This window comes from Coenobita brevimanus, chromosome 54 (assembly GCF_032717465.1).
Source record: "Coenobita brevimanus isolate Jiangsu-jjx chromosome 54, ASM3271746v2, whole genome shotgun sequence".
Taxonomy (NCBI): Eukaryota; Metazoa; Arthropoda; class Malacostraca; order Decapoda; family Coenobitidae; genus Coenobita; species Coenobita brevimanus.
In genome coordinates, this window is record NC_137007.1 from 29,856,490 (window position 1) to 29,882,580 (window position 26,091).

The following is a 26,091-nucleotide window of genomic DNA, read 5'->3' on the forward strand; positions in this document are numbered from 1 at the left end:
CCAAGACAATTACAATGGCAATACTGAAATAACACATAATCCTCTGTGAATGTAGCAAAGCAGTTGAAAAACAGTACTGCATATAACAGCCAAGAAAAATTGAACAATAATTTAAACAACATAATTGAGAATAAAGGCATCAGATGCAAAGAATATATAAATATCTGAAATACCATGAAGAATATGAAAACGTTTTGATATCTAAGAAGGAAATGGTCCTAACTTTAATAAGAGATTAGCAACTACACTAGAAAAAATATTGTAAAATATCTAAAAAAAAATTTAAGGAAAAAGATGTAAAGTATTGCAAGAAATGCTAATGACATGAACAAATAATTGCAAGAACAAATATATCAAAAGAAAATCATGAATCTAAATAATATCCTTGATGACAGACTATACAAACCATAAACAAAACCATTTATCTACATTCCCACTACCCATTCATCTACTACCAAATGCTTCATTTATCAGTTCATGCAAAATGGCCATAGCAAAAGTACTTTCATCTCTTTCCTTACCATGGCCAAAATGCACCACCTCACTCTACCATATTTTATCAACAGCATACTCATTTCACCACTCCCCTAATTCTAGGCCTATCTCCTCTCTTGCTATCCACTGTATTAAAATGTATAGCTACACTGTCTTTTTTCTCTTCTCTATTTGCTCCAACATTATTTCACAAATGCTGATGAATAAACGTAACAGTAATCACAGTAATGGAACACAAACTGGTGGTTTGTCCAGAAAACAATTTATGTGAACATACTGTGCTGAGAAGAGGTGTCTTAATTACAGATCCACATATCCAGCCATCATCCAATTCTAGCCACAAAACAAGATTAGCCTGACAGCCAACCATACAACATCAAGGTAAAGATAATATGACTTAAGTAGGAAGGACTTGTCAGTAATGCAAATATATACCAACATGCACAGCTACATAAGGCAGGTAGGTCTTATCAATAATACAGATAAATAATTAACCTTGCATGGCTATATACAGTAAATTAATAGCTAACTGCTAACAGAAGCAGGAAGAAATACTACTGTAGTATGAATGGAGATACATAAGACTGTAGCTGTATGTACTTTATAAATAGAAAAGCAAAAGAGGACAGACCAGTAAAAATTCATGGTGATGTGGGTGGAGAAGGATCAATTAAAATGAAAACTGGTATCACCATTCTTGTTATGCACTGTATACGACACATCTAAGTGCTAGGATCAAAAAAAAAAAAAAAAAAAAAAAAAAAAAAAAGAGCAGTGTACTGATTAATGTTAAGAAGTTATGACTTGTAAAAAAAAAATCAGGCACTGTACTAATTATTGTGTACATGCATACTGGTATAATAGGAACTGAAAGGCATGTTATGTAACTGAAATATAATATCAATACACAAGTACTGCCACAATAAGGGGTTTTTCTATTCACTTACATAGTGTATGTATGATAATGCTAGCTCTACATAGGTATATAAAAAGGTTTACATAAACTTTATCGCCAAAACACTTCCACTCTTATCTAAAAAATAAATAAATCCTTTATGTCCTGACTCGTTTAGCCCAATGAAAGCATCAGGGATTTACTGTTGCTACTGCCAGGCAATTACAGTATACTCAACTTAGAAGGGCACATCATAAATGAAGGGTATGAAATCTTTACCTAATCCCTCCTCAGCCTGGACAATCTGTCCAGAGCCAAGTAAAATCATCTGGAGACAGCAATATATATATATATATATATATATATATTTAAAAGCCTCTGTGGTACAGTGGTACAGTGTGCGTTTCATACACGGGTGAACCAGGGTTCGCGCCCCGCCAGGGTAATAAATTTTGGGAGTGTTCACCCTGACATGTACTGCATTGGCGGACACAAGGGGTGCTGTGGTTGAACCAGCGTTGCATACTATCAAGTATGCTTGCACCCAATCGGCTTGCACGGGCCGATTACACTTGGTTCACAGACTACACACACATCCAAAGCCACCCCAACACTACAATTACACTCACAAGCACTTCTCACTCTACATACAATCTCTACTAGACAGCCTAAGCCACTTGGTAGAGATACATTGGCTGTATCGTCTCGACTTCGGTCGGGATAGGCTGGTCCTGCAGTGGATACCCAAACGGCTGATGACGATGACGATATATATATATACGGTATATATATATATATATATATATATATATATATATATATATATATACACCATATATATTGTCACTACTGTGAAAAGGTTAAAGCAATTCTTTCTTGATTATTTTTACTCTGTGAAACTAATATTTTCAGATTCAGCCCTTACAGGTAACCTTCACTATAGAAACTTGACGTATTAAAGATAAGCCTCCCACATGAATCTACATAAAAAAAGCATGGCTTACTTCCTTCAGGAAGATGCCATCTTTCTAATTTTAGTCTAGCTACTGACTGATTACAGTAATACCTCGATATACAATACCCCAAGTTGCCATACCCGGGCTTAACGATGGGGGTAAAAATACCACCATACCCCACCTACCGATGGCCAAAACCCGGTTTAACAAAGGGTTTTTATTTTTTTTACCGATTTTGATGATATTTTAGACTAAAACTGTGTGTTTAGGTTGATTCATAAAGTGTGTTTAGACTAAGATTAATGTGTTTTAGCCATAGGTGGGGTGAACATTGTCATTTTGGGGTACAGTTTACTAAGCTTGATTTTTTTCCAGACATTTTTGAAAATTTTCAGATTTTATTTGTTGGTTTTAGTGAGTTATTTACATGTGTTAAGCTTAGAGTAGCTTCCTTGACAGCTGTTAGGCCATTTAGATTGGCTTTAAAGTTGTTTTGGGGCTCATTTGGGTGGGTTTTGGGCTTGGTTTGGGGGAAAACCCAAGACTGGTAAATGCTCCACATTACACGTTAAAAGTACCCCAATATACGATACCCCACCCAATGATGGGGTTTTATCTAACCAATTACATAATTAAAACGGGGTATGCCTGTATTTCATTCAATTTAGGGGACACTTCTCATAATGATGGGGTTAATCATGCAAAAAAGAACCTAAACAAAGACGAATGAACCTACAAAACAAACCGACACAGGAACATTAATACTTGGTGCAGCACAAGTGATCGTACATGCAAAGGTACAAGGTAGGGAGCCTAGTTGAGCATAGTGTGACGGTCGTAAATATTCCTCCTCTGTTCCTGCACCTGGCGCTTCCACTTGTCCTGCTGGTGGCCAACTCGGTTGAGGACATTGTGGCGGACAGGGAGTGGGTGGGCCATCCCAGGTGGGCCACCCACCACGCTGCTAGTAGGGTCCTCCTCCTCATTGGTGTGTTCCTGGTAGGATGGCTGGGAGCGGCGCTTGTTGAGCAGTGGGTCCAGGCACAGCAGAAAGCCCATGTACACCACCAGCAGTGAGATTATCCAGATCACGACAATAACCACAACCTGACAATGTTTAGGTTATTATAATCTATCTGTTTATCTATCTAGTAATTATCTACCTATCTACTTATCAATCTATCTATCTAAAGCCTGGTGTCTTAATCCCAGAGATGGTGGCCATGAACAAATCACTTCCATGCCACCCTGTTCTCTGCCATCTGGTTGCCCTCCTTCCAACTCATACCACCCCCGTTCATACACCTCTCCCTCTAACTCATTCTCGGTCTTCCTTTGGCCCTCTCAACCACGTGATAAAATACAATACACCACTTTTACTTCAAGCAAAAAAGATGCCACCCTTCACACAGACTGCATCATGCAACACATAAAGAGAAGAGAGAAGCAAGTTAGGACCCACTTAACTCTGTGCAGTACATATACCGGTACCTAAATAAACTCTATTAGAGAAAACAAAATTATGAAATTAATGAAAGCTTGATACTAATACCTGCACTGATCCAGAGATGACCACTTTAACTCTCTGTAACACTAAATAAATTAATCATCATCATCATCATCATCATCATCCAGACCTCCCTTCCCACCCAAGGGCAGGGTGAGGATAAACAAATTAAAATAAGCTTTTATGAGAAGACAGTTACCATCTAACCATTTCACCTACAATTGTATACAGTATGGTTCCTACACTCCATACAGATTATGGAATACAATTAAGGAATGCCAGATCCTTAAAAAGAAGAGTACGGTTTTAACTATAGTATACGTAGGGCAGTTTTTTTTTTTTTTTTTTTTTTCAAAAATAAAAAAAAAATATTTTTAAAATTTAAATTGAATTTTTTTAAATCAATTTTTTCACTCTTATGAAGACATTTTCTTGTACTAAACCTTTGCCAATGTTAAGTGAAACCATATTTTGGTCTCATATATCTATTACCCAAAGTAGATATACAACTTGAAAAGACCTGATGCATTAATGGCTTTCCATTAACTTCTTAAAATCAAAAGTAGAACTTAATACTCCTTGTTATGGGGGAGGTTACTCATGCAGCTGCATCACTGTGTGTGTCAGATACCAGTACTGATGAAAGCTGCCAACTTGTCTTTTATATTTTGTCAAATTTGGATCATAATCATCTGATTGGATCATGTTACTGTGTATTCAAAGAAGAGTTGAGCTCATATGTCAACATTGAACACAATCACTTTTATTGCGATTATCAACAAAAGGGCCTTCTTCGCTGTGTTTAACTTTTCAACATTTGCCTTGTACCAGAAGGCAGTGGTTCACAAGCACCTGACTTGATACAGGATCATAACAAGAAGAGTACAGGACAAGCAGAGTGGATGCATCTGTACAATACACATCCATCATATTCTCTATCTTCTTTTTTACTGTATTTATAAAAAAAAAAAAAAAAATCATTTATATCAAAACAGCTCTGAGTACATGGTACTTTACTGAATCCTGGCTCAACACAAACTTTCTTAAAACAAAAGCCAATGATTATATCCAACGAACATATAGACTTTAAAAAATGTCTGGTGTGTGAGATGTGGTACGGTACCTTGATGGTGGTGCTGTTGCGGCTCTCGTACTTGCACTCACAACGAGGGCAGAACTCTCGCTCTCGACCCCGGATGTCATTACCAACTTTTGGTAGGACTACATTGTCACAGTCACTGCAACCAAACAGTTCAAGTAAGTAACAGTATCATTTAACATTCAAGTTTTATAGAGAATCACTGTATCATACAAATATGGTCTTTAATAGCATTATGACAGAGAAAATTCTCAAACAATAGGTTAAATATAGCACAGTAATACTCTAGTTATAAAAGGAAATAGAATGGGTAAGGAAATAAGAAATAGTATTAAATCAGTAAAAGCAGGGAAGGCAGCTGGTCCAGATGGACTAAAGCCAGAACTATTCAAGGCAATGCTGGGAAGTGACAAATGCTTGGAGTACTTAGTGGACAGCTTCAGCATTTTGGAGAAATGAGAAATCCCAGATAGTTGGACAGAATCAAGAACGATAATAATACCCAAAGTAAAAAACCCAGAGGCGAACAAACTGAGGCTCATAATGTTAACCAATCTGGCATACAAAATTTTTATGAAGATAGTAACGGAAAAAATTGATAACCATTTAAGTGGAAACCAAGAAGAAAAGGAAGAACAAACGGGTTTCACAAAAGGAAAAAGGATAGAGGATAATATATACTGGTATATATATTACAGTATTGCATTGAACAAACATCCGCAGAAAAAACAAATGTTTGTAGCAGCAAACATTTTAAGAAGGCATATGACTATGTAAGCAGGGATAAAATGACTGAAGCACTGAAACACTATAAGACAGACAGCAAAATGACTGAAGTCATAAAGGAGGTACCGTATACAAGAGGGACAGAACAATAATAACAGAAGAAAACAGGTGGAAATCAAGATACAACATGGCATAAGACAGGGATGTACTGGATCTACCACATTATTCAAGCTGATAACATACATGATATTAAACAATCTGGAGGGTATTAACTATGGATACAAAGATGAGAGAATAAAGATTAACACACTGTTCTTCGCAGATGATGGGCTGCAAATATCCTAGAGCTTGGATGATGCAAGAAAAAATGTAAGGGAGCTAACTGAAATAAGTAAGAAATGGGGAATGGAAATAAACAAGGAGAAAAGCAACTTCATACCATTTAATGTGGGAGAAGAAATACAAGATATAGAAGGAATAAAAGGGGTGGATAAAATTAAATATCTTGGAGTAACAATAAACAACAACCGGAAATGTTTCAATGAACACAAACAGGAATTAGTAAAAAAAAAGCACAAAAACTGGCAAACCTGACTTACAGTATCATTATGAAGTGCTGCAATAAGATAATGAATGGAAAAACATTTTGGAAAAGTGTTGCAGTGCCAGCACTGATGCATGGGGCTAGTGTATTAGCTTTTAAGAAAGAAGAGTTACAGAAATTACAAAGAATCGAAAATGGTGTGTACAGAACAATATTAGGAGGAAGAAGAAACATGGCATTGGAAGGAATAAGAGGAGAGGTGGGATCTTCACTGTTTGAAACAAGAGTGATAAAGGCAAGGTTGGCATACATTCAGTCAACATTAACCCGCGCCGTCCCGAGGACGTACTTCCACGTCCTCACGTTTTGTCACAGCCAGTCCCGAGGACGTACTTCAACGTCCTGCAATTGCAAGGTTCATAATTTCCACAAATTTCAAAATTCGCGGGAGATTTTCGTTTCGCCCGGGTACCCAAGCCTCCCCTACCTGCCGCCAGGCGGGCAGCGTCCTAGACCCCGCGTGACCCGCGCTCACCCTTGTCTCGGTCACTCACCTGCCAGCAGTGACCCAGGTCAGACATGGCGCGGAAAGGTCTCTCAGATGAGCAAATTGCATCCGTCCTGGAAGCCTTCACTGGAGACAGTGATTCTCCACTCGATGATGATGTGGTGGATCGCGATTACGTCCAGCCAGAGGAAGAAATAAGTAGCAGTGATGAGGAGGTCCCTTCGCCCCGAAAATCGCGGTATGTGACATACCGTAAGGCAAGGGAAGGCCAGGCTGCTCCCCAACCACGTGCACAGCTATCTCTCCATCACGATTCTGATCAGGACGAGGATGAGGACGATGAGGATGACGGAGGGCTAGGACGTGATATCGCCGAGTGGCTGGGAAAGGAAAAAATATCACCACGTGGATCAGAAGGTGGAGGCGAGACGACACCTAAGGTATGGTTCAAGTACTTTGTCTGGGGAAGTAGCAAGTGGTGTGGTGGGATTGCTGGGAGAAAGGGGGAAAGTGTTGTGGCGGCAGCGCTTGGGGTGAAAGTGAGAGTGGTGTGGGGGTAGTGCGGGGTGAAGGGGCCATTGGTGGGAGGGAGGCAGCACGAGCACGTGGTGCTCGTTGGCCTAGGGGAGAGGAGGTTGAGTCACTCCCCAGCACTTCTTTCGCCCCTGAATATGCCCAAACTTCCTCCCCACAGCCCCAGGATGTGGGGAAAGGAAAGAAAGGGAAGGGAAAGGGTAAAGGAAAAGGGAGAGGGAAGAGAAGTGCGAGTGATGAGAGGCGCCGCTCTCCACCTCCCCAACCACCCCCACCACCCACACCACCCCACCCCGACGAAGGGGACGATGGTGACGTGGCTGGAGACGGTGGTGTCACGTGGAACTGGGAGGATGGGAGTAATTTTACTCCCATCATTCACCAGTTCACTGAGGAGTGGCGGTCAGGTTGCACGGCTCCAGGTGTAAATGCTGGGTCGTCACGTTTAGATTTTTTCAATTTGTTTTTTGATGAGGCGTTTGTTGGGCGCATAGTAGAAGAGACAAATATATTTTCACAATCCCAGCGCCTTGAAAGTGAACGCCTAGGAACCACTAGCAAGCATGCAGAACAGTATGACTTTCCGTGACTATATCAGAGATGTTCCTATTTTTGGCCCTGGTAATCTTGATGGGTGTGGTGAAGAAAAATCAGATTCCTGCCTATTGGACAACGGACCCAATCATCCTAACACCTTTCTTTGGAAAGGTGATGGGTCGTAATAGATTTCAGTTTATTCTCGGCCGCCTCCACTTTTTTGATGCAGATGATCCAGCCAATGCAAATAACACCGATAAAATGAGGAGAATTAGGCTGGTATTTGATCATTTACGGGAAATGTTCCGCTCCTCATTTTATCCCTACAGAGACCTCGTCATAGACGAGAGTCTTGTGTTGTGGAGAGGCAATATTTCCTTTAGGCAGTATATACCCAGCAAGAGACACCGTTTCGGGTTCAAGATCTTTGTTATGTGTGACTGTAAGACCGGTTATGTGCAAGACATAGTCTTGTACACGGGCGCACAGACAGATATAATAGAAGATCGGAGTATAGGACTCTCTGGGGCCGTGGTGAAGACAATGATAGAAGAGTACCTTCATCGTGGTCATGTTTTGTACCTGGACAACTGGTACACTAGCCCTCTTCTCGCTAGGTTCCTCCACCAACACGACACCGGAGTCTGTGGTACAGTCAAGAGAAACCGTCGCCATATGGTCAAGATAGGGAGGAAACTTGACAAGAACGAGGTGGTTTTCTTCCAGGCCAATAATATCCTTGCCACCCTGTGGAACCACAACAGGGAAGTTTGCCTCCTATCAACTGTTCACAGCCCCTGATGCACCGCACAGACTCCGTGGATCACCGTAGCGAGAGGAGGCGCAACGTATGGAAACCAGAGTCTGTACTTGCCTATAATCTGAACATGAGGCAAGTTGATCAGTCAGATCGATGATTTCAAGTGTTGACTGTGCCAGGACAACGATGAAGTGGTACAAGAAACTCTTTTTCCACTTGCTCGACATCACGGTCCTGAACGCCCACTACCTGCACGCAATGACCACCGGAGTATCCGAGACCTTTGAGGGGTTTGTGAGGGAGCTGGCACGTGAAATAATCGCCAAGCATGCCCAGGAAAGACCCCCACACCGCCCCCGCGCCCCCGTGCTGCTCAGACTCCCCTACGTCTTGCAGCCCGCCACTACCCCAGCGCAATCCCTTCCGAACCAAACCGTCGTAAACCCCAGCGTCGCTGCCATGTATGTAAGCACTCGACAGTCAGACCATCAACGCAGAGAAAAGACACAAGATACGAGTGTGTCGAGTGCAATGTTGCGTTGTGCCTTCAGCCTTGTTTCAAGGAATATCATAATCTCGTACACTTCTGAAACTGTGTGGGAAGGCGAAATGGCAGCTCATGATAATGGTAAGGCCAGTCAGTAGGTGCTAAGTCAAATATAAAGTTGAAACGGGTGTTATTTTTTCAGAAAAGTAATGTATAAGATGAGAATTAGTGTAAGTGGAAAGAATTGTTATCAAAACTACACCCACTGTGTAAATCTGGTCAGTAAATATGTGATAGCAAGGAAATAAAGTGGAAACGGGTGTAATGTTAGCATGAATAAAAGCATTATAAGTTGAACATTACTGTAAGTTGTCATAATTGATGTCACGAGTACACCCACATTCTGGTCAGTAAGTATGTGATAGGAATTATATACAGTGGATGATGTTGTAATGTTAGTAGTAAGGTATTTTATAAGTTGATTACTTGTGTAAGATGAAACAAATGATATCGCGATAACACTCCCTGTGTAAGTACGCGCAAATATGACGCTAAGTTCCATCGTACGTTCAGAAATGATGTAATATCAATTATATCAAGTGTTCACATGTGCAATGTTAGTGTAGAATAATTATATAAGTAAAAAAATAGGTTGTAAGTTGAATTAGTTGTCATAGCGACTTCACCGTGTGTGTTACTATGCGCTAATATTACGCTATATATTTACGTAAGGCCTGAAATAATCTCAAAACAGTTATATAAAGTTGAAAAGTGTATAATAATATTAGAAAGGTATTATGTTAGTAGAAAAAGCACAATACGAGTTGAAACATCAGTCACAGCGAGTTCACTCACTACGTAATTTAGCGCTAGCATTACGCTAAATGTTATCAAAAGGCCTGTGAATACGTAAAAACAGTTCAATATATTGTAAAATGGTATAATGTTATTGTAGAAGTATTATGTAAGTAAAAAAAAATTATATGTATCATGATTTTAGAATGTTAGCGATTCATGGGAACCAAGTTGGCCGATTTTGCTCGTTTCTCACGATGGTACAATGGTTATTTCTGCTCTATTTTTGTATAAAATCCAATATACTCTTTTATCACATGTTTTTATGTTTGTAATAAATTCATTTCTACTTACTTTCATTGGTTTCCCAAACTTATAATACCATAGAAAACGTTTGATGCTCACACCGCATAGGGAGAACACGGGGCCAGGTGGGACCATCGCATACCTGGTTAAGCTAATTAGGGACCCCAGGGACCACTTTCTTTGCCACCGGCCATTGTTTCTGACCAAAAGCGAAAGTTTAAGCAAAAAAAAAAAAAAGGTCGAAAATTGCCCGGGATTGGGGGGTACCAGTGGTCGAAAAGTTGCCGGGACGGGGCGGGTTAAAAGGAGGATGAAATGAACTAGTGGAGATCATGAGAGAAACACTGGAAGGAGGAACTGATACCTGGGCAAAAAATAGCAGGATTTTAATGAAAAGAATAAAAATCAATGAACACAGATTAATCGAAGTAAAGAGAAACTGAACAAAAAAGTGGAAGAACAAGACCTAGAACGGTGGAGAAAAGAAGCAGAAGAAAGATCATGCTTGAAGGTATATAGGCAGTGGAAGAAGCAGATGGGGAAAACAGAAGATATATATGACAACAGGCCAGAATCAGTGATATTATGCAGGGCAAGAACGAACAGCTTGCAGTTAAGAGCAGAAAACAGACACCAAGAGGGTAATACAAGATGCCCTATGTGTAATGAAGACCTGGAACAGTTTCTACTATTTTGCAAAGGATACAAAGAAGAAAGAACGATGATCGATAAATTACATCAGCCATACGAGGAAAATAAAGAGAGAATAATAGGAAGACTTATTTGAATATGAAAACATGAAAAAGATACAAGAGGTAAAAGAGTACATATATGCGACATGGAAAAAGCGAGAGAAGAAATTGAAAAGCGAACAAGAACCAGCCACAGATTAAAGAAGAAGAGGGGAGCCGTTACAAAGGCATATCCCCGAAAAATCATTGGATCGGATCGGAGGAAATAATGACTGCAGAAGATGTATGCCAGTATTAAAATGCATTATATATATATATACAGTATATATATATATATACACTATATATATATATATATATATATATATATATATATATATATATATATATATATACTGTATATATACAGTATTAAGGATATCATGAACCCAAGGAATTAACATATATATATATATATATATATATATATATATATATATATATATATATATAGGGTGGAGAAAAGAAAATGAAATTACTAAACAAAACTCTCTCTTACAGTGTTTTTCACTTAACATGGTAATTTCTCTGGGCATGAATTGTGTTACATAAGCAATTACTGTACTGATAAGAGAAATGCTGATATATGTCTGTACTATCTACAATAACAAAGTCACTTGAGATAAATGGTTGATGTAAAGTATTGAAAATTAATCAAAGTACAGTACCGGTACAGTACTTATTATGTACTACACTCCTGTGACTTTCAGCAGGCTATACTCCTACAGCTGCATTTGTAGCAAAAGAAAAAAAATGAAAAAGAAAGAAAAGATCAAAAACTCTTCACGCCTCACCATTTGCTTGGAGCAACAGCATCTTTGTACACCATTCGGTTACTCTTGGTGCCATTGACAACAGAGGGGTCAGGGCAGATGCAGATACACCGCCGATCCTCATACTGGCCCTGAAATACCATTAAATAACAGTAATACATCCAGTACACAGGAGCATTCTGGTGCAAGCAAGGTTATGATTTACCTACTATACTGAAATGCTATGGGTTCAGGAAAATATATTGCCATTCACGAACTACGGCCAACCTTCTCGTATTTATATTATTAATCACTGAATATGGAATGCACAAAGCTGCAATAAAAAAATAAAAAAACGCAAGGAATGAACCATACAGATCGTTATCCACTACTTAAGCTCTCACGGGACAGTCTGCGCACTTATTTCGCCTCTAGACAGCTTCAAAAGAACACAGGAATGACCTAAAATTTACGAAAATTTATACATGCCTTCACAGAAATAACACAAAATGCCAGAAAAGCCGATAAATATATAATACTACGATCCATCCTGTTTGCTATCCACCATTACACCTCAACGTAACACCGAGCTCAAAACAACAGCACACCCAAACTAACACCAACCCCAAGTAACTCAAATCTGTCAGATTATCGAAATGATATAGCTAAAACACACATACCATATCTAAAATAATGTTTATTCATTACGCAAGAATTAATAACATACCTGTATTTGAATGAAAATTATGATTTGGAAAGAAAATATGCCTGATGTGAAAGAAAAATATGGAAAAATAAGCGAGCAAATTTGAAGGTCAGGTAACAAGTAAATCTATTTCTTCCACTTTTGTATAAAAAACAAAGACCGTAATCAGCTATATTGACAGAAACAAGAGTCAATAGGTTTGGAAGAAAGTTATTACCCCAATTCAAGATCCAGTATAGTGGGTTTTTGGCTTATGTTAGGTGTATTGCGGTATGTTTTAGTTTAACTTGATAGGTTTCATCTCGATCTGTCATTAGGGTACATAAAAAGAACAAAATAATATGAAATGAGTGACAGGATTAATACTATTATTATTATCATGAGTAAATACTCATCACATTTTGTCAAGAATGTGTTAAAACAAACATCATTTCATTCTTCATTTAAATAACCTCTTGTAAACAAACGTCACGTGACGGGGATTTAACTAGAGGTGGGCGGTGCTGGAGTGAGGGGTTGGATTGGGGAGAGAGGTCGCTGCTTCATTCATCGTATTTTTTCCGGTAGAATAAGTAGTAATTGATACGTATATATTTGGAAGGTCTTGATATGGTATGAGGGCTTATGTATTCTTTATTTGGTAAATATTTCCTTTATTTTTGCCTTTTCCAATTTTTTGGTGTTTTTTCTTCCATTTGATAGTTTTTTTTTTTTTTCTTTTAGTTTGAGTGTTTTGAGATCTCATTTGTTGTGTAAATGAATAATAACTATAATATGACTACCGGTATGACAGTCTGGGGCCTAATCTAAGTGTTTAACTAAACCTAACCTAACCAAGCTTAACTGTACCTAATAATTTAATCTACCCTAACCTAACCCAACCTATCCCAACCCAACCCAGCCTAACCTGACCTAACCTAGCATCCAGTTGGGAAGTTAGGAAACGAACTCCACCTTTCAGTATGTTGAGCAAGATTCAGTAATATTCATTAGCACACAAAAAAACACATACAGGCATACACTATATGATAGCACAAATCCACATGGTTTGGTAAGATTGCCCGCTAAAGTAACGACATTAATGGAAATAAATACCCTTTATTTGGCCATATTTTTACGATGCTTGTGTGTGCTGTGCAGGGCTGGAGAGCATTTGTGGCATTGATATTACCCTTGTGTTAAGCTAAGTGTTTAAATTAATCTCGAAGCTGGTACCATTTTGTTTCAGCATCTATTATATATCTGTAAAGCTACAGTGGATATCAAGCATTTTTCAGAACCAGAACAGTTTGAGGCCACCAAAATTATTAATGCACAGTACTTGTATTAGGACTTGTTACATTATATATTCTGTGCTAATTCATGGTGCAGGGTCAATTTTCAGAGAACTACATTTCTCGATCCAGGAAATCTGACACAACTATGTTGTAGGTCATGTTATTCTGAATCTATTCCACAATGCATTTGTTTTCAGAAATGTATATATAACATAAAAATCTTATATAGTATTACCATGACTTTCCCGTCAGTCTTTCTCCCTGTCATAGGAGCTCCCAGGCATGACATCATGCCACTACAGAGCATGCTTGGATGTCAGCTAGCCAAAAGGCAGGCCAGTCAGATCATTGATAGTGTAAGGAGATTTTCAAATTTCAAACATCCCTTATTTTAGTCAGTTCCACGATGGCTTCCACTTGTATTGAGTGTGCTGTGAGTGAATACGAGGTCATCACTCATGTTTTTAAGAATAATCAGGAAAGCGTGAATTTCCTACGCACTCATGGTATACTGCCTTCCTCCCTGAAGTGTGGAAGTGACATACATTATAGACAGAACCTTCGTCTGTTGTACTGTAAGAATTTTGAGAGTTACGCAAATTCAAAGAAGCGGAGGGCGTGTGGGTTTAGTGTATCAGATTATTTGTGAACTTTTCTTGAAAATTGCCATTTTGTCACCTCACCCTCCTCCTCCGACATTTGAAGGAAGGTTGGGTTTGGTTAATGTTAGGCTAGGTTAATGGTATGGGGGGTCTGGGGAGGGGCAAAGCCCCCCTAGTTAGGGTATACGGTTCAACCCATATCCTCAATTTCGAAACCAAAAATATTTTTTCTAGTCAATTTTAGGGTGATTTGAATGAATTTGACCCTTGTTTTGGTCAGAAATCACTTTTTTCAGAGACAGACTTGGGTAGGCCCAACTCCATAACGAGTGATTTCCGACAAAAATCAAGGTCATTTTCATTCAGTCACACTAAAATTGATGAGAAAAAATATTTTTGGTTTCAAAATGGAGAAATGTAGTTTTCTGAAAATTGACTTGGTGCAGCAGTTTACTGTGGATTCCAGAGGCAGTGGAACAGTGTTTTTCAGCAATAACTTTTTATCAAAGCATTGGATTATGATAATATTTTACCAGGGTATGTTTCAGACCCCGACCTAACTGGCGTCAGTATGGTTTATTACCAAACATGGAGACTTAAGGCACGTATAAGAGGAAAATAAGCATCCGAGGCGACTGTTTTACCCATTGCTGGAGCAAGGCTAACATGGAAATGCCCCGCCCCCACACTCATATCGTGACTTCGCTTTGACGTTGTCCATATAGGCACCGCCCCCTAATCATCGTATGGGTGAAATATTGGAATGGGTGGTTGTCTTCCTTGGTAGACGGAAAATGTTGCCTACATATGGAAAATAAGCCTGGTATTTTCGTACGGTATAGGCCTATAAGGAAGTTAATCATTTTCAATGCAGGGATGTGAATTATTGTCACCCTGCCCTTGGGTGGGAAAGGAGGTCCGGATGATGATGATGATGATGATATCATGATATATGGAAATACCATCCACTTGAGGTGTACAACTCCCTATATCCCCTGATTGAAGTACACTTCCAACATTACAAATGTGTAAGTGACGAAACGTGTCATATAAAAGTAACATGATACCCTTATGTTGCACACATGACATGTTGCCTGTTTTCATCACAGTGGAATATATAGTTCAGTGGAGAGTAAGGAGATACCCGTTTAATAAGGTTACCTGAATATAAATTGTCAAGAAGAGTCAGTGTTTACATGGTTACCTCGCCCAGGGACTGGATACTCAAAAATTCATAATGGTTGTATTTTACGAATGAGTGTTCGTATCCTTGTATTTTTGGCGTTGCTATGGCATTTCATTTTCACTCCAAAGCAATGCATCATTTCCATACCTTGATTCATTTTCTGCTCAAGTCATTGTGACTTATAACCAAGGCCATGAATTGACGTTTTCGGACAGAGTCTTGCCTTACTAGTATCGTAATATTTGGAGTATCTGGGTGGGCAGTGCCTAAATAATGTCATAACTATATGTCACACTAGCCTCGCACGAGCGATGGCTCATTCTGTTGCCTCGCATGCTTATTTTGCTCTTATAAGTGCCTTAAGTCTCCACAGTTGGTAATAATCCATACTGATGCCAGGTAGGTCGGGGTCTGAAACATCTATCTATCTATCTATTGCCAGACGCCATAATCGCGTAAGGGGTGCCCATTTAACTTTGAGTTAGTTGTTTTACGGGGAGGGGCACTAACCCTCCACCAACCCACTTGTTGACACGTAAGGAGCACATATGGTGAAACATACCCTAGTAAAATATCATCGTAATCTAACGTTTTGATAACAAGTTATTGCCGTAAACCAGTGTTCCACTGCCTCTAAAACCCATAGTAATTGATAACTCTTAAGGGTAATAGGACAACCTCTTGAAAATTATTATTTTTCTTAACCTACTTCTTTATTGATTCATTGAGTTTGTAAAGGTGTACAGAAATACATTTTCAAGTATAAAAGGATTGATCGGTAAACAAGGAAAATATGATTACGTAAGAAATAAATTTGGTTAGAATAAGTTTGGTTAGGTTAGCATAGGTTAGGTTAGGTTAGGATAAATAAGGTTGGGTTGTTACAAACATTTAGGTTTGGATAAATAGGCACTGGTATGGGTAATTTCGTTTGACAGTGGCATTATACAATGGCATCCATCTTTCATCACACACCTTAAGATGGTGTTCGTCTGTCTCTGCTCACCTTATGATGGTGACTGTCTGTCTTTGTGCACCTTAAGATGGCATCCATCTGTCATTGCGCACCTTGAGATAGCATCTGTGTTTCTTCAGCACCATTCATATTGTTTATCGCTTATAAAGACTCCAACATGTAGGCTATACATGCATCGGTCTTGGTCACCTGATGGCAGCTGTCCATGATGCTCAGTTTCTGGCAACCTCCATATTCAATCCCTTGTTCCTGAGGTCACATTCTGTGACCTTGTCTGTCTCTCGCAACCCTATCTCCGATGTTCATAACATTAAGGATTGTAAACAAACACTGCTTTTAAACACTTTTCACCATTATAAAAGAACTGAAAAACATCAGTACTTGAAATGCATAAGAAAATACTCAGAATCTCATGAAGGGCTAAAGAAAAAGACAGAAGAAAATTGCAAAATAAGGTGGTCTTATGTTTTCTTAAGGATTACCAGCTAATTTGTGTGATTTAGAGCTTTATTTGTCTACCCATGTCTTGTTTTTACAGTATGAATTTTGTTGTTGGAAATAGTGAGATTCATCCGAGGTTTAGACTGCTTGTATTAATAGAATAATGTCGGTTGTGTTGCACCCATTGATTTGATTCCCCAAGAACCTGCTAGAATTGATTTATCATGTACTACCAGTGAGGAGGTTGGTTAGTCACTTAGACATAACCCCTTCAGTCATGTGACATATTCAGTACAGTACTGTACTTTATCTTATTAAATCTTGCTGTTGCTGTCAAGAGCTTTTGCAACTTAGGTAGAGATACTGTATTAGGTTACTGAAAGAGTATTACAGGGAGTATCTAACCCCTTCACTTTGAAATTTCAATCTTAAGATGAATAATATCATCTGGAGATAGGAAGAATATATATATATACATATATACATATATATTAATGGTAGGTGGAGGCGCTCACCATCCACTCACTCGATGTAGTGCTGCTGTCAGGTGTCTGCCCTCTCCTCTACTCCATCCTTCTTTCCTTCCATCCTGTTCTGTCTTATGTTCCTTCATTCTATCCTTGTCCTTCTGCCTACGGGTATCTTTACACTCCCTCTTCTGTCTTTCCTTCCTTCATTCTATCCTCTTCCTTCTGCCTGTGGGTGACTCTGTACTGAGTGACAAGCCAAATGGTTTCCTGTACACCAGGAAACCATTTACTATGCTGGGTGGTAACCATATAACCAAATTTTGGCGCCTGGTGGTTTAGTGGGTAATTATTGCCCTCCAATTGGATTGAGCAGGTGAAGGTTTATATCCAAGGGGTGGTTGGGGTTGATTGCTCATGTAATGCCACTCAGGGATGAGTGAGGCTGGTCACTCTCATCTTAAATGTCGCGACCAACTGCCTAGCCCCGGGCTCCTACGCTCCTCATGGGGCAATGTAGGATTGGATAATAGATAGATAGATAGATAGATAGATATAGATAGATAGGTAGATAGATAGATAGATACAGTACAGGAAACCATTTACTATGCTGGGTGGAAACCATATAGCCAAATTTTGGCACCTGGTGGTTTAGTGGGTAATTATTCTGCTCCAATCGGATTGAGCCAGTGAAGGTTTATATCCAAGGGATAGCTGGGGTTGATTGCTCATGTAATGCCACCCAGGGATGAGTGAGGCTGGTCACTCTCATCTTAAATGTCGAGACCAACTGCCTAGCCCCGGGCTCCTATGCTCCTCGTGGGGTAATGAAGGATCGGTTGATGGATGGATATAGATATAGATATAGATATATGTCTATCTATCTATTACCAGACGCCTCAATCCCGTTCGGAGTGGCCACAAACAAATCACCTCCACGTTGCCCTGTCCCCCTGCCATTTCACTGCCCTGCTCCCAGCTCACACCCCCATCTCTCAAATACCTCTCCACCCCATCCCTCCATCTCATCCTTGGCCTCCCCCCTCCCTCTTCCCCCCTCCACCTCACTCACATACACTCTCCTCGTCAGTATTTCACCCTCCATCCTCTCCACATGGCCAAACCACCTCAGTGTATTCCTCCTAATGCTTCCTATCACATCCACATCCACACCACAACGCTCCTTTATATCCTCATTTGTCAACCTGTCTCTCCATGTAACTCCACAGGCTCCTCTTAAATAACTCATTTCCACTGCTCTCACTCTTGACTTGTGTCCTTCCGGCAACGTCCAAGCTTCACTTCCATATGTTAGAGTTGGTATCACAATACTGTCATGTAGTAACTTTTTCACTACCATGCTCACTTCCCTGCTTCTTATCACTGCTTTCAAGGAACCAGCAACCTTTCTTCCCTGCTGTACCCTTACAAGCACTTCACCCTCCAAACCTCCATCCTTACTCATCACACTACCCAAGTACTTAAACGTACTCACATTTTCCAATTCCTCACCATCCAACCTCGCTGTACATTCACTGACTTCACCTCTCTCAAAGACCATCATTTTACTCTTCCCTACATTCACCTTTAAATTCCGTTTATTACACACTCTCCCAAACTCATCCACCAAGCTTTGCAGCTCTCCTTTGTCTTTACTCAACAACACAGTATCATCTGCAAAGAACAGTACAGGGAGTTTCCAAACACTACCCACTCTCACCAGGGCCACTCCAACATCCACTACTCTACCTTGTACCTCTTTTATTACCCCATCCATGTACAGATTGAACAACCATGGAGACGACACATCCCTGTTTCAACCCAACTTTCAAAGAGAAAAATTCACTTAGTTCACCATCCACACACACTGCAGCCTTAGCACCATCATACATACTCTTCACAGCATTCAACAACTTCCTATCTACTCCATATATTCTTAATACTTTCCACAATCCTTGTCTAACCACCCTGTCATATGCTTTCTCCAAATCCATGAAAGTCACATACAACTTCTTTCCCTTCTCTAGAAACTTTTCCACTAAAGATCTAAGAATGAATATCTGATCTACACAACCTCTTCCGTTCCTAAAGCCTCCCTGTTCTTCTGCAACTAATTCCTCTGTTCTTTCTCTAACTCTGTCAATAAGTATCCTACCATACATTTTTCCTGTTATACTAAGAAGACAAATGCCCCTATGATTACCACACACTTCTTTTTCCCCTTTTCCTTTGTACAAGGGAATAATTATATCTGACTTCCAATCCTCCAGGACTCTACCTTCCTCCCAGGCCAATCTGCACATTTTCCACATCCATTCTACTACTGTCTCTCCCCCATACTTCAGCATTTCACCACACACTCCATCAATTCCTGGGGCTTTCCCCAATTTAACCTTCTTCATTCCATCCACAACCTCTATCCTACTGATTTCTTCCTGTCTTCTCACCTCCCTTCTTTTCCCAGCCATTCCCCAGCTACTTATACTCGCATTACTTCCATCCTCTATGCTCAACAATTCCTTAAAGTGTTCTCTCCATCTGCTCACTTTTTCTCCCTTCTCCACTAGTAATCTACCATTTTTATCTTTCACTCCCCTGCTAACTTCACTTCCACCCTGTCTTACTCTTTTCACCTCTTTCCAGAACATTTTCTCACAGTCCCTCCACTTTACACTCAAGTTCCTTCCAAATTCCTCATCCACTCTCTTCTTACTCTCTCTTACTAATCTTTTCACCTCTCTCTTTCTACATATAACTCTCTCTTCCGCCTCTCAACTTCTTCCACGCCCCTATTTCTCATCCATTCATTGTTTGCTTTCTTCTTTTGTGCCACAGCCTGACTCACCCCTTCATTCCACCACGCTGTTCCTTGCACACCCCTCCGTCTTCTCTTCGTCCCACACACCACATCACATGCTGCACATATTTCTTCTGTAAATATTCTGCACACACCTTCCACGTCCCCCATCTGCTCCAATTCATATTTGCCCAATCGTTCCTCCACTTCTCTCTTAAACTCTGCTTTTTTCTCATCCTCTTGTAACCTTTCCACTCTCCTTACAAATACCTGTACTCCTTCTTCCGGTCCTTCCCTTCTTCCATTTCTCCATCCTAATTGGACCTTGATTCTGGCCACCACCAAGTAGTGGTCAGAAAGTCCACTCCTCCAACCTCTATAAGCCCTTGCATCCATTACACATTTTCGCATCCTTTCATCCACACACACATAATCAATCATTGCCTTCCTTTCATTCAGTTCACCACCCACCCTTCTCATCACTCGCCATGTATACCTGTGGATCATTTTGTGCCTGAAGGGGGTTTTGGCTATCACCAACCCCCTCCCAGCACAAATGTCCACTAATGCACAGCCATTCTCATCTATCTCAGCATGCACACCCCACTCACCAACTATTCCATCCACCTTCACATTCCCTACTTTACCATTCATATTACCGATCAACAACACTCTCTCATTCCTTCCAAACTTTTCCATGCACACATCCACATCTGTCCAGAACTCTTCTCTCATTCTGCTTGCATGATCTTGCGTTGGCACATACACACACACAATCGCCCACATTTGTATTCCAACTTTCAATCTTACCCACACAATCCTTGACCCAACTGATCCATACTCTCTTATGCTCTTCTTCCATCTTTTACCCACAACTATACATACTCCTTCTTTTGCCCTCTCATTCTCACCTACTCCTGCACATATACCCCATCCATACTCCCATTCTCTCACACTCTCATCTCTCCATTTCGTTTCAGTTATTCCGCATACATCAACTTTCACACCCTCAAGCACCTGGACAATCTCTCTCTCTTTCACCTCATCATTTGCTCCCCTTACATTCCATGTTCCGATTACCATGTCTTTTGTCCGGTCCTTGGTCATCAGAAGGACCCAAAATTTTCATCGTGGAATAGCGTAGGGGAGTGAGAGCTGAAAAAATCAAAAGATTGTTTACAAAGACCAAATTAATGTTTATAATAGTTGTGATGAGCATATATATATATATATATATATATATATATATATATATATATATATATATATATATATATATATATATATACAGTATATATATATAAAGAAAAATCATCAAATTGACAAGCTCAGTGTTTAGGGCTATAGTAGCTTTGCCTTGGACTCTTACATCTAGCAAGGGTAATACAGGAATGCATGTTTTGTACACTTGGAATGAAGTCATGACCTAAACCCTTGGAATCTGGGTGATGTCCTTTTTAATTTATTCTTTGCCAGTACTAGATGATTTACTTCAGCTTAGGAAAGGATTCTCACATCGAAGGGATTTGTAAGGCTATACCTGACCTCTTTGGTTGCAAAAGTCTCTCCTGACCTGCATAAAATTGTCAGGAGATGGCAAGAATAAATGAGAAAAACATCTTTGGGGTCACTGGGTTAATTGTTGTTTCAGAAAAGTGAGAATGATATTGTGCATCTAAATGGACCTGCTGGCAGAGAACAATGTATGTGGTCAGTCCCTGCTCCGTCTGGTGGCACGGGGGAATGCCATTATCGCAGAGCTCATGCGGCTCTCAGATTTTGTCCCTCAAGTATTCAGGTAATTTTGTTTTTAATTTTTACTCTAATGTGTATGTACACTTGTTTCCTGGATTTTAGTTGGAAATAAGGTAATGATTATGATGATGATAATAGGGATGGTGATGTTAATGATCATGACAGTGATGATAATGATGATCATAATCATGATTGACAATGATGATGATGATAATAATGAAGATGGTGTTTCTGATGTCCAGACTGGAAACCAAAGCAGAGCAACAGAAGTATGGTGAGGTAGTACTGGATTTTACATACTTCAAGGCATCTGAGGGGTTCAACAGGAAGATCGAGAACTCACCAGTAAGTACAGGTATTGGAGAGGTACTGAAAAACTAGCATGGTATATATTGTTGCAGACATAAATGATAATTCACACCATTGAAATATATAACAAGGTAGTGGGAAATGGCTTTTGAAACACATTCATGCAACCTTTAGAGTTAACAGCCTTTTCCTAAATGTTAAGTAAGGGTGTCAGTTGTTTTTGAAAAGTTTTAATATTGACAGCAACTTATCTTTGTAATTTTTGTCCAACTGTTACCTAATTCCTAATCCCTGAGTTGTTCCAAGGATGGTGATTAAAAAAGAAAAAATTTTAACCTCTTTCATAATTGATTGCTGATCCATGTAAACAGGTTTGAGCCATTATAAATGATGAGATCCAGTACTCACTCTTGCCACCCCAAGCTGCTCTGACTAAGTACTCCTCTACTGTATTCTTCCTTGACATTCTTAGTTATCCTTTCTTAAGCTGGCTTTTGGTTTTAATAAAGTCCATACACCTCCCAAGTTAGTAAGGTGTGGTGGAGAACACATCACAGTGCAAACCCCTATGCTTGGTCACTACTGGTACACATTCTTAATACATTCCCCTCAGTTCAGAAAGTCTCTCCTAAACTGGAAATAATTATCAGGAGCTTGCAAGGATAAAGTAGCTAAGATTACATTCATTGGTTGAACAGGGTTGGGTTCACTTCAAAACTATAAACCCTGAGACTGTGAACAAATGACTTTCAAAACTCAGTACAGTGATTCAGTATTCCAAAGTCATCAATCTTTTTAGAACGGCATGTAAGATAGTCACATAATGTATCCAATAGAGTCAATCTGAATGCGGTCATATTAAAAAGGGGTGCCAGACCCCTGATCATGCACTTCTTCTCCCAACATTCATCCAGCCAGCTTGATCTCGTCATTCCCCTAGCCTCATCGACTTCCATACCTCTCTTCCTCTTACACATCCATCATACCCTCCACCTTCTCCTTGGCCTACCTTGCCTCCTCCCTCCTTCAAATTCACTCAGATATAAAATTTTTGATGTATCAGATATTTCCAGAATTCTGGGGACTTGAATGGTGAGTGAATGGAAGTGTGGCCTATTGGATTGGGCAAACTAGGGCTGTCTGGACTTTGCTATTCCTCAACCTGCCCTAGGGTGGGAAGGGAGGTCCGGATGATGATGATGATGATGATGATGTAAGATATTCAGAATTATTTGACTAAAAAAATATATATATATATTAATATTCACAACTGAACCTCTTGTCCCTTTTCCTTCCTAGGCCCTTGTTGACATAGATGATGAAATCCGGGAAAGCCACAGCAGTATTGTGGCACGTCTATACTCTGCCTTTGAGAGCATCCACCGCTATGTCACTGACCTCATTAGCTTCCTGCAGGACCTCAGTGATGGCGTCTTTATCCAGAGAACCCTTGAGAACATGTTTACCAATGCAGATGGAAAGCAGCTCATGGTAAGATCCAGTGAAAGTGTTGATACTTTTGCCGGTTGAGGGCTGGTGGATTTTGCTTTAGAACTGCACTGGTCATGTTTAGGTGGATGTTATTATACTGCTGTGATCGAGTTATGATGATGATGCATCCAGCAATGTGAATGATTATGAAAATGGTGTGTTAATTACTTGTGATGTAGATAATGCTACGATGGATATTTTTATGGAGCAGTGATGAGATTAGAATGGTTGTGACTCTGTGCTTGCATTAGGATGATGAAGATGCTGTGGTTGGATTGAGTTGCTGATGATAATGATGATGACACTTGTAACAGTGTGAGGGGTTGTACCTGTATGGTGTGATGCTGCTAGTGGTAGACTCGGTGTTCCCTGGAGTGGTGCGAGAGAGGGTAATTGTGGCACACCACCGCCACGCCGGACAGCGAGCCTCCACACACACCAATATTGATGACGTGTGCAAATTGCTGCGCTCCACTGGCTATTTGGCAGCACTCGGCAGCAAACGTCCACCAGGCTACCCTGAAGAGTACTTCAGGTAACTACAAGTACAGATGTCTGTCTATCTAACTATAGCCAGGTGCCTTAATCCTGGAGGTGTTGGCCACAAACAAATTGTTTCCATGTCACCCTGTCCTCCACAATCAGTCTGTCATGTCTCAAGCTTAAACCACACATGTTCATATACCTTCATTCATGTAACTTCAGATTGATACTGAAATTATAAAAGATGTCAGTGAATCATTGTCATTAATATGGTGCTCAAATCAGTGGTTCTTATAATAATAATAATAATGATATAATGCCACTCAGGGATGAGTGAGGCTGGTCACTCTCATCTTAAATGTCAGGACTAACTGCCTAGCCCCGGGCTCCTATGCTTCTCATGGGGCAACATAGGATGGGATGATGGATGGATGGATGGATAATAATAATAATAATAATAATAATGATAGTAATAATAATCTTTAGTTTTTCAAAAAAAAAATAGAAATTATGTCAATAATTCCAGGAGAGTTGAGATTCCCAGTAACTACATTAACATGGTGCTGGGCCATTTGAGATCTGATGACATCTACCATCAAGTAAGTATTTTCTCACAGAAACTGAGAACCAGTCTTCCGTAGTATATATATAGAAGCTGCTTTAGTCACTTCCATGCCGTTCCATTACTTCACACACTTAGCTTCATAACCAGTACAACAAATTAATAAAAGTAGTGTAGAAAAACTACTGTTTGCAGTTTTGAAAATCAGGTTGTATCAAACCAGTTGACATCATGCTTCCTTTTAAGGAATCCGCTTATTGAGGGTTGCCATGGAACAGTTGATGTTTTGTATGGACTTGAAGCATAATTATGTGCAAAAATGAGCTAATAAATTGCCAACTGAAATAGCATATACACAAGTTAATATGTACCTCTTCTGCTGTGACCCACAGGTGGCAGCATATCCATCACCTGAACATCGTTCTGCAGCATTGGCCAACCAGGCAGCCATGCTGGTGGTGTGTCTGTACTTCACACCTGCCACACTTACATCACAGACAGCACGTATGAGGGAGATCGTCGACAAGTTCTTCCCAGACAACTGGGTGGTCAGCTACTACATGGGCATCACCATCAACCTCATAGAAGCCTGGGAACCATACAAAGCTGCAAAACAGGCACTAAATAACACACTTGAGGTGAGAACCAGTATACAGAGTTAGCACTGAGTTTTATTCCTTGTAAATGACTGGAATGTGGCACTAAATAAGTGTATGACAAGTTCATCTGAACTTTACTTTGTTATAGTTAACCCCCTCATGCACCACCATAAGTTTTCTGTAAATGTGTGTGACATGATCAGAGAAAATGCCATGAGGGCAGGCTGTACATGTGCACAAAGGAAAGCATTTCCATGTACTTTATTTGCCCCAGAAATTGGTTGTAATGGTATAAATTGTATACCATCATCTTCCCTGATGTTTATATTATATGATAAGCTAATAAAAACACACAGAATTGATGAGTAAAAGTACTGTGAAAGTACCGAAATGAGGTGAGAATGCTGTTGTTCAATAGTGAAAATAACTGCCCAACACTCTAGCACAAAATTTTGTCTACATAATGCAAGAGCTAAACATATATTTAGATGCAGAATTTCACGAGCTTTCACGTGGTGTTGTCGGAATTCTGATACAACCAGTATTTTTCGAGTAAATCACCAAAAATTGCGCATGCCCCCACCCCCTGAACAGAAAACTGAGAGAATGCTGACTATTTGAGTGCATTGTCCTGGAAATAGACACCCAGACCTATGACGCATCAAATATTGACGCATTAATGCTAAAACATAATTTTTGGAGAATATTTTTGTCCAGAATTGCCTAATCCGCATCCCTTCAGACTATCACTGACCAGTGCTTCATAGTGTGTCATCTGTTCCTCTTCAGACTAACACCGTTTTGACTT

General features: G+C 39.8%; 2 protein-coding genes across 2 annotated transcripts in view; one reads left to right on the forward strand and one right to left on the reverse strand.

Moving 5' to 3' along the window:
- Window positions 1–1,787: 1,787 nt before the first annotated feature.
- On the reverse strand, window positions 1,788–12,195 carry LOC145400938 (uncharacterized protein CG1161). The gene is made up of 4 exons (XM_080273303.1): window positions 12,122–12,195; window positions 11,675–11,784; window positions 4,977–5,091; window positions 1,788–3,453 (listed from the first exon to the last, which is right to left on the reverse strand). The coding sequence occupies exons 1-4, from the start codon at window positions 12,179–12,181 to the stop codon at window positions 3,160–3,162; spliced, it is 579 nt and encodes a 192-aa protein (XP_080129429.1). The 5' UTR covers window positions 12,182–12,195; the 3' UTR covers window positions 1,788–3,159.
- Window positions 12,196–12,838: 643 nt separating this feature from the next.
- Window positions 12,839–26,091, forward strand: part of Strump (WASH complex subunit strump) — a 34,666-nt gene continuing 21,413 nt past the window's right edge. Inside the window, exons 1-7 of the mRNA XM_080273304.1 lie at window positions 12,839–12,901; window positions 21,736–21,882; window positions 22,082–22,184; window positions 23,448–23,639; window positions 23,954–24,174; window positions 24,649–24,721; window positions 25,077–25,322. Coding sequence (XP_080129430.1) covers window positions 21,764–21,882; window positions 22,082–22,184; window positions 23,448–23,639; window positions 23,954–24,174; window positions 24,649–24,721; window positions 25,077–25,322 — 954 coding nt within the window. The 5' untranslated portion in view covers window positions 12,839–12,901; window positions 21,736–21,763. The remainder of the gene's footprint in view (window positions 12,902–21,735; window positions 21,883–22,081; window positions 22,185–23,447; window positions 23,640–23,953; window positions 24,175–24,648; window positions 24,722–25,076; window positions 25,323–26,091) is intronic.

What these genes read in the sequence shown, in the direction of transcription:
- LOC145400938 (XM_080273303.1), bottom strand. Translation starts at nt 12,181, where the DNA reads ATGGATCGTAGTATTATATATTTATCGGCTTTTCTGGCATTTTGTGTT. An exon ending in TTTGTGTTATTTCTGTGAAG is followed by an intron (nt 11,785 to 12,121) that starts GCATGTATAAAT and finishes ATGGTATTTCAG; the next exon opens with GGCCAGTATGAGGATCGGCG. An exon ending in GCTGTTGCTCCAAGCAAATG is followed by an intron (nt 5,092 to 11,674) that starts GTGAGGCGTGAA and finishes GTTTGGTTGCAG; the next exon opens with TGACTGTGACAATGTAGTCC.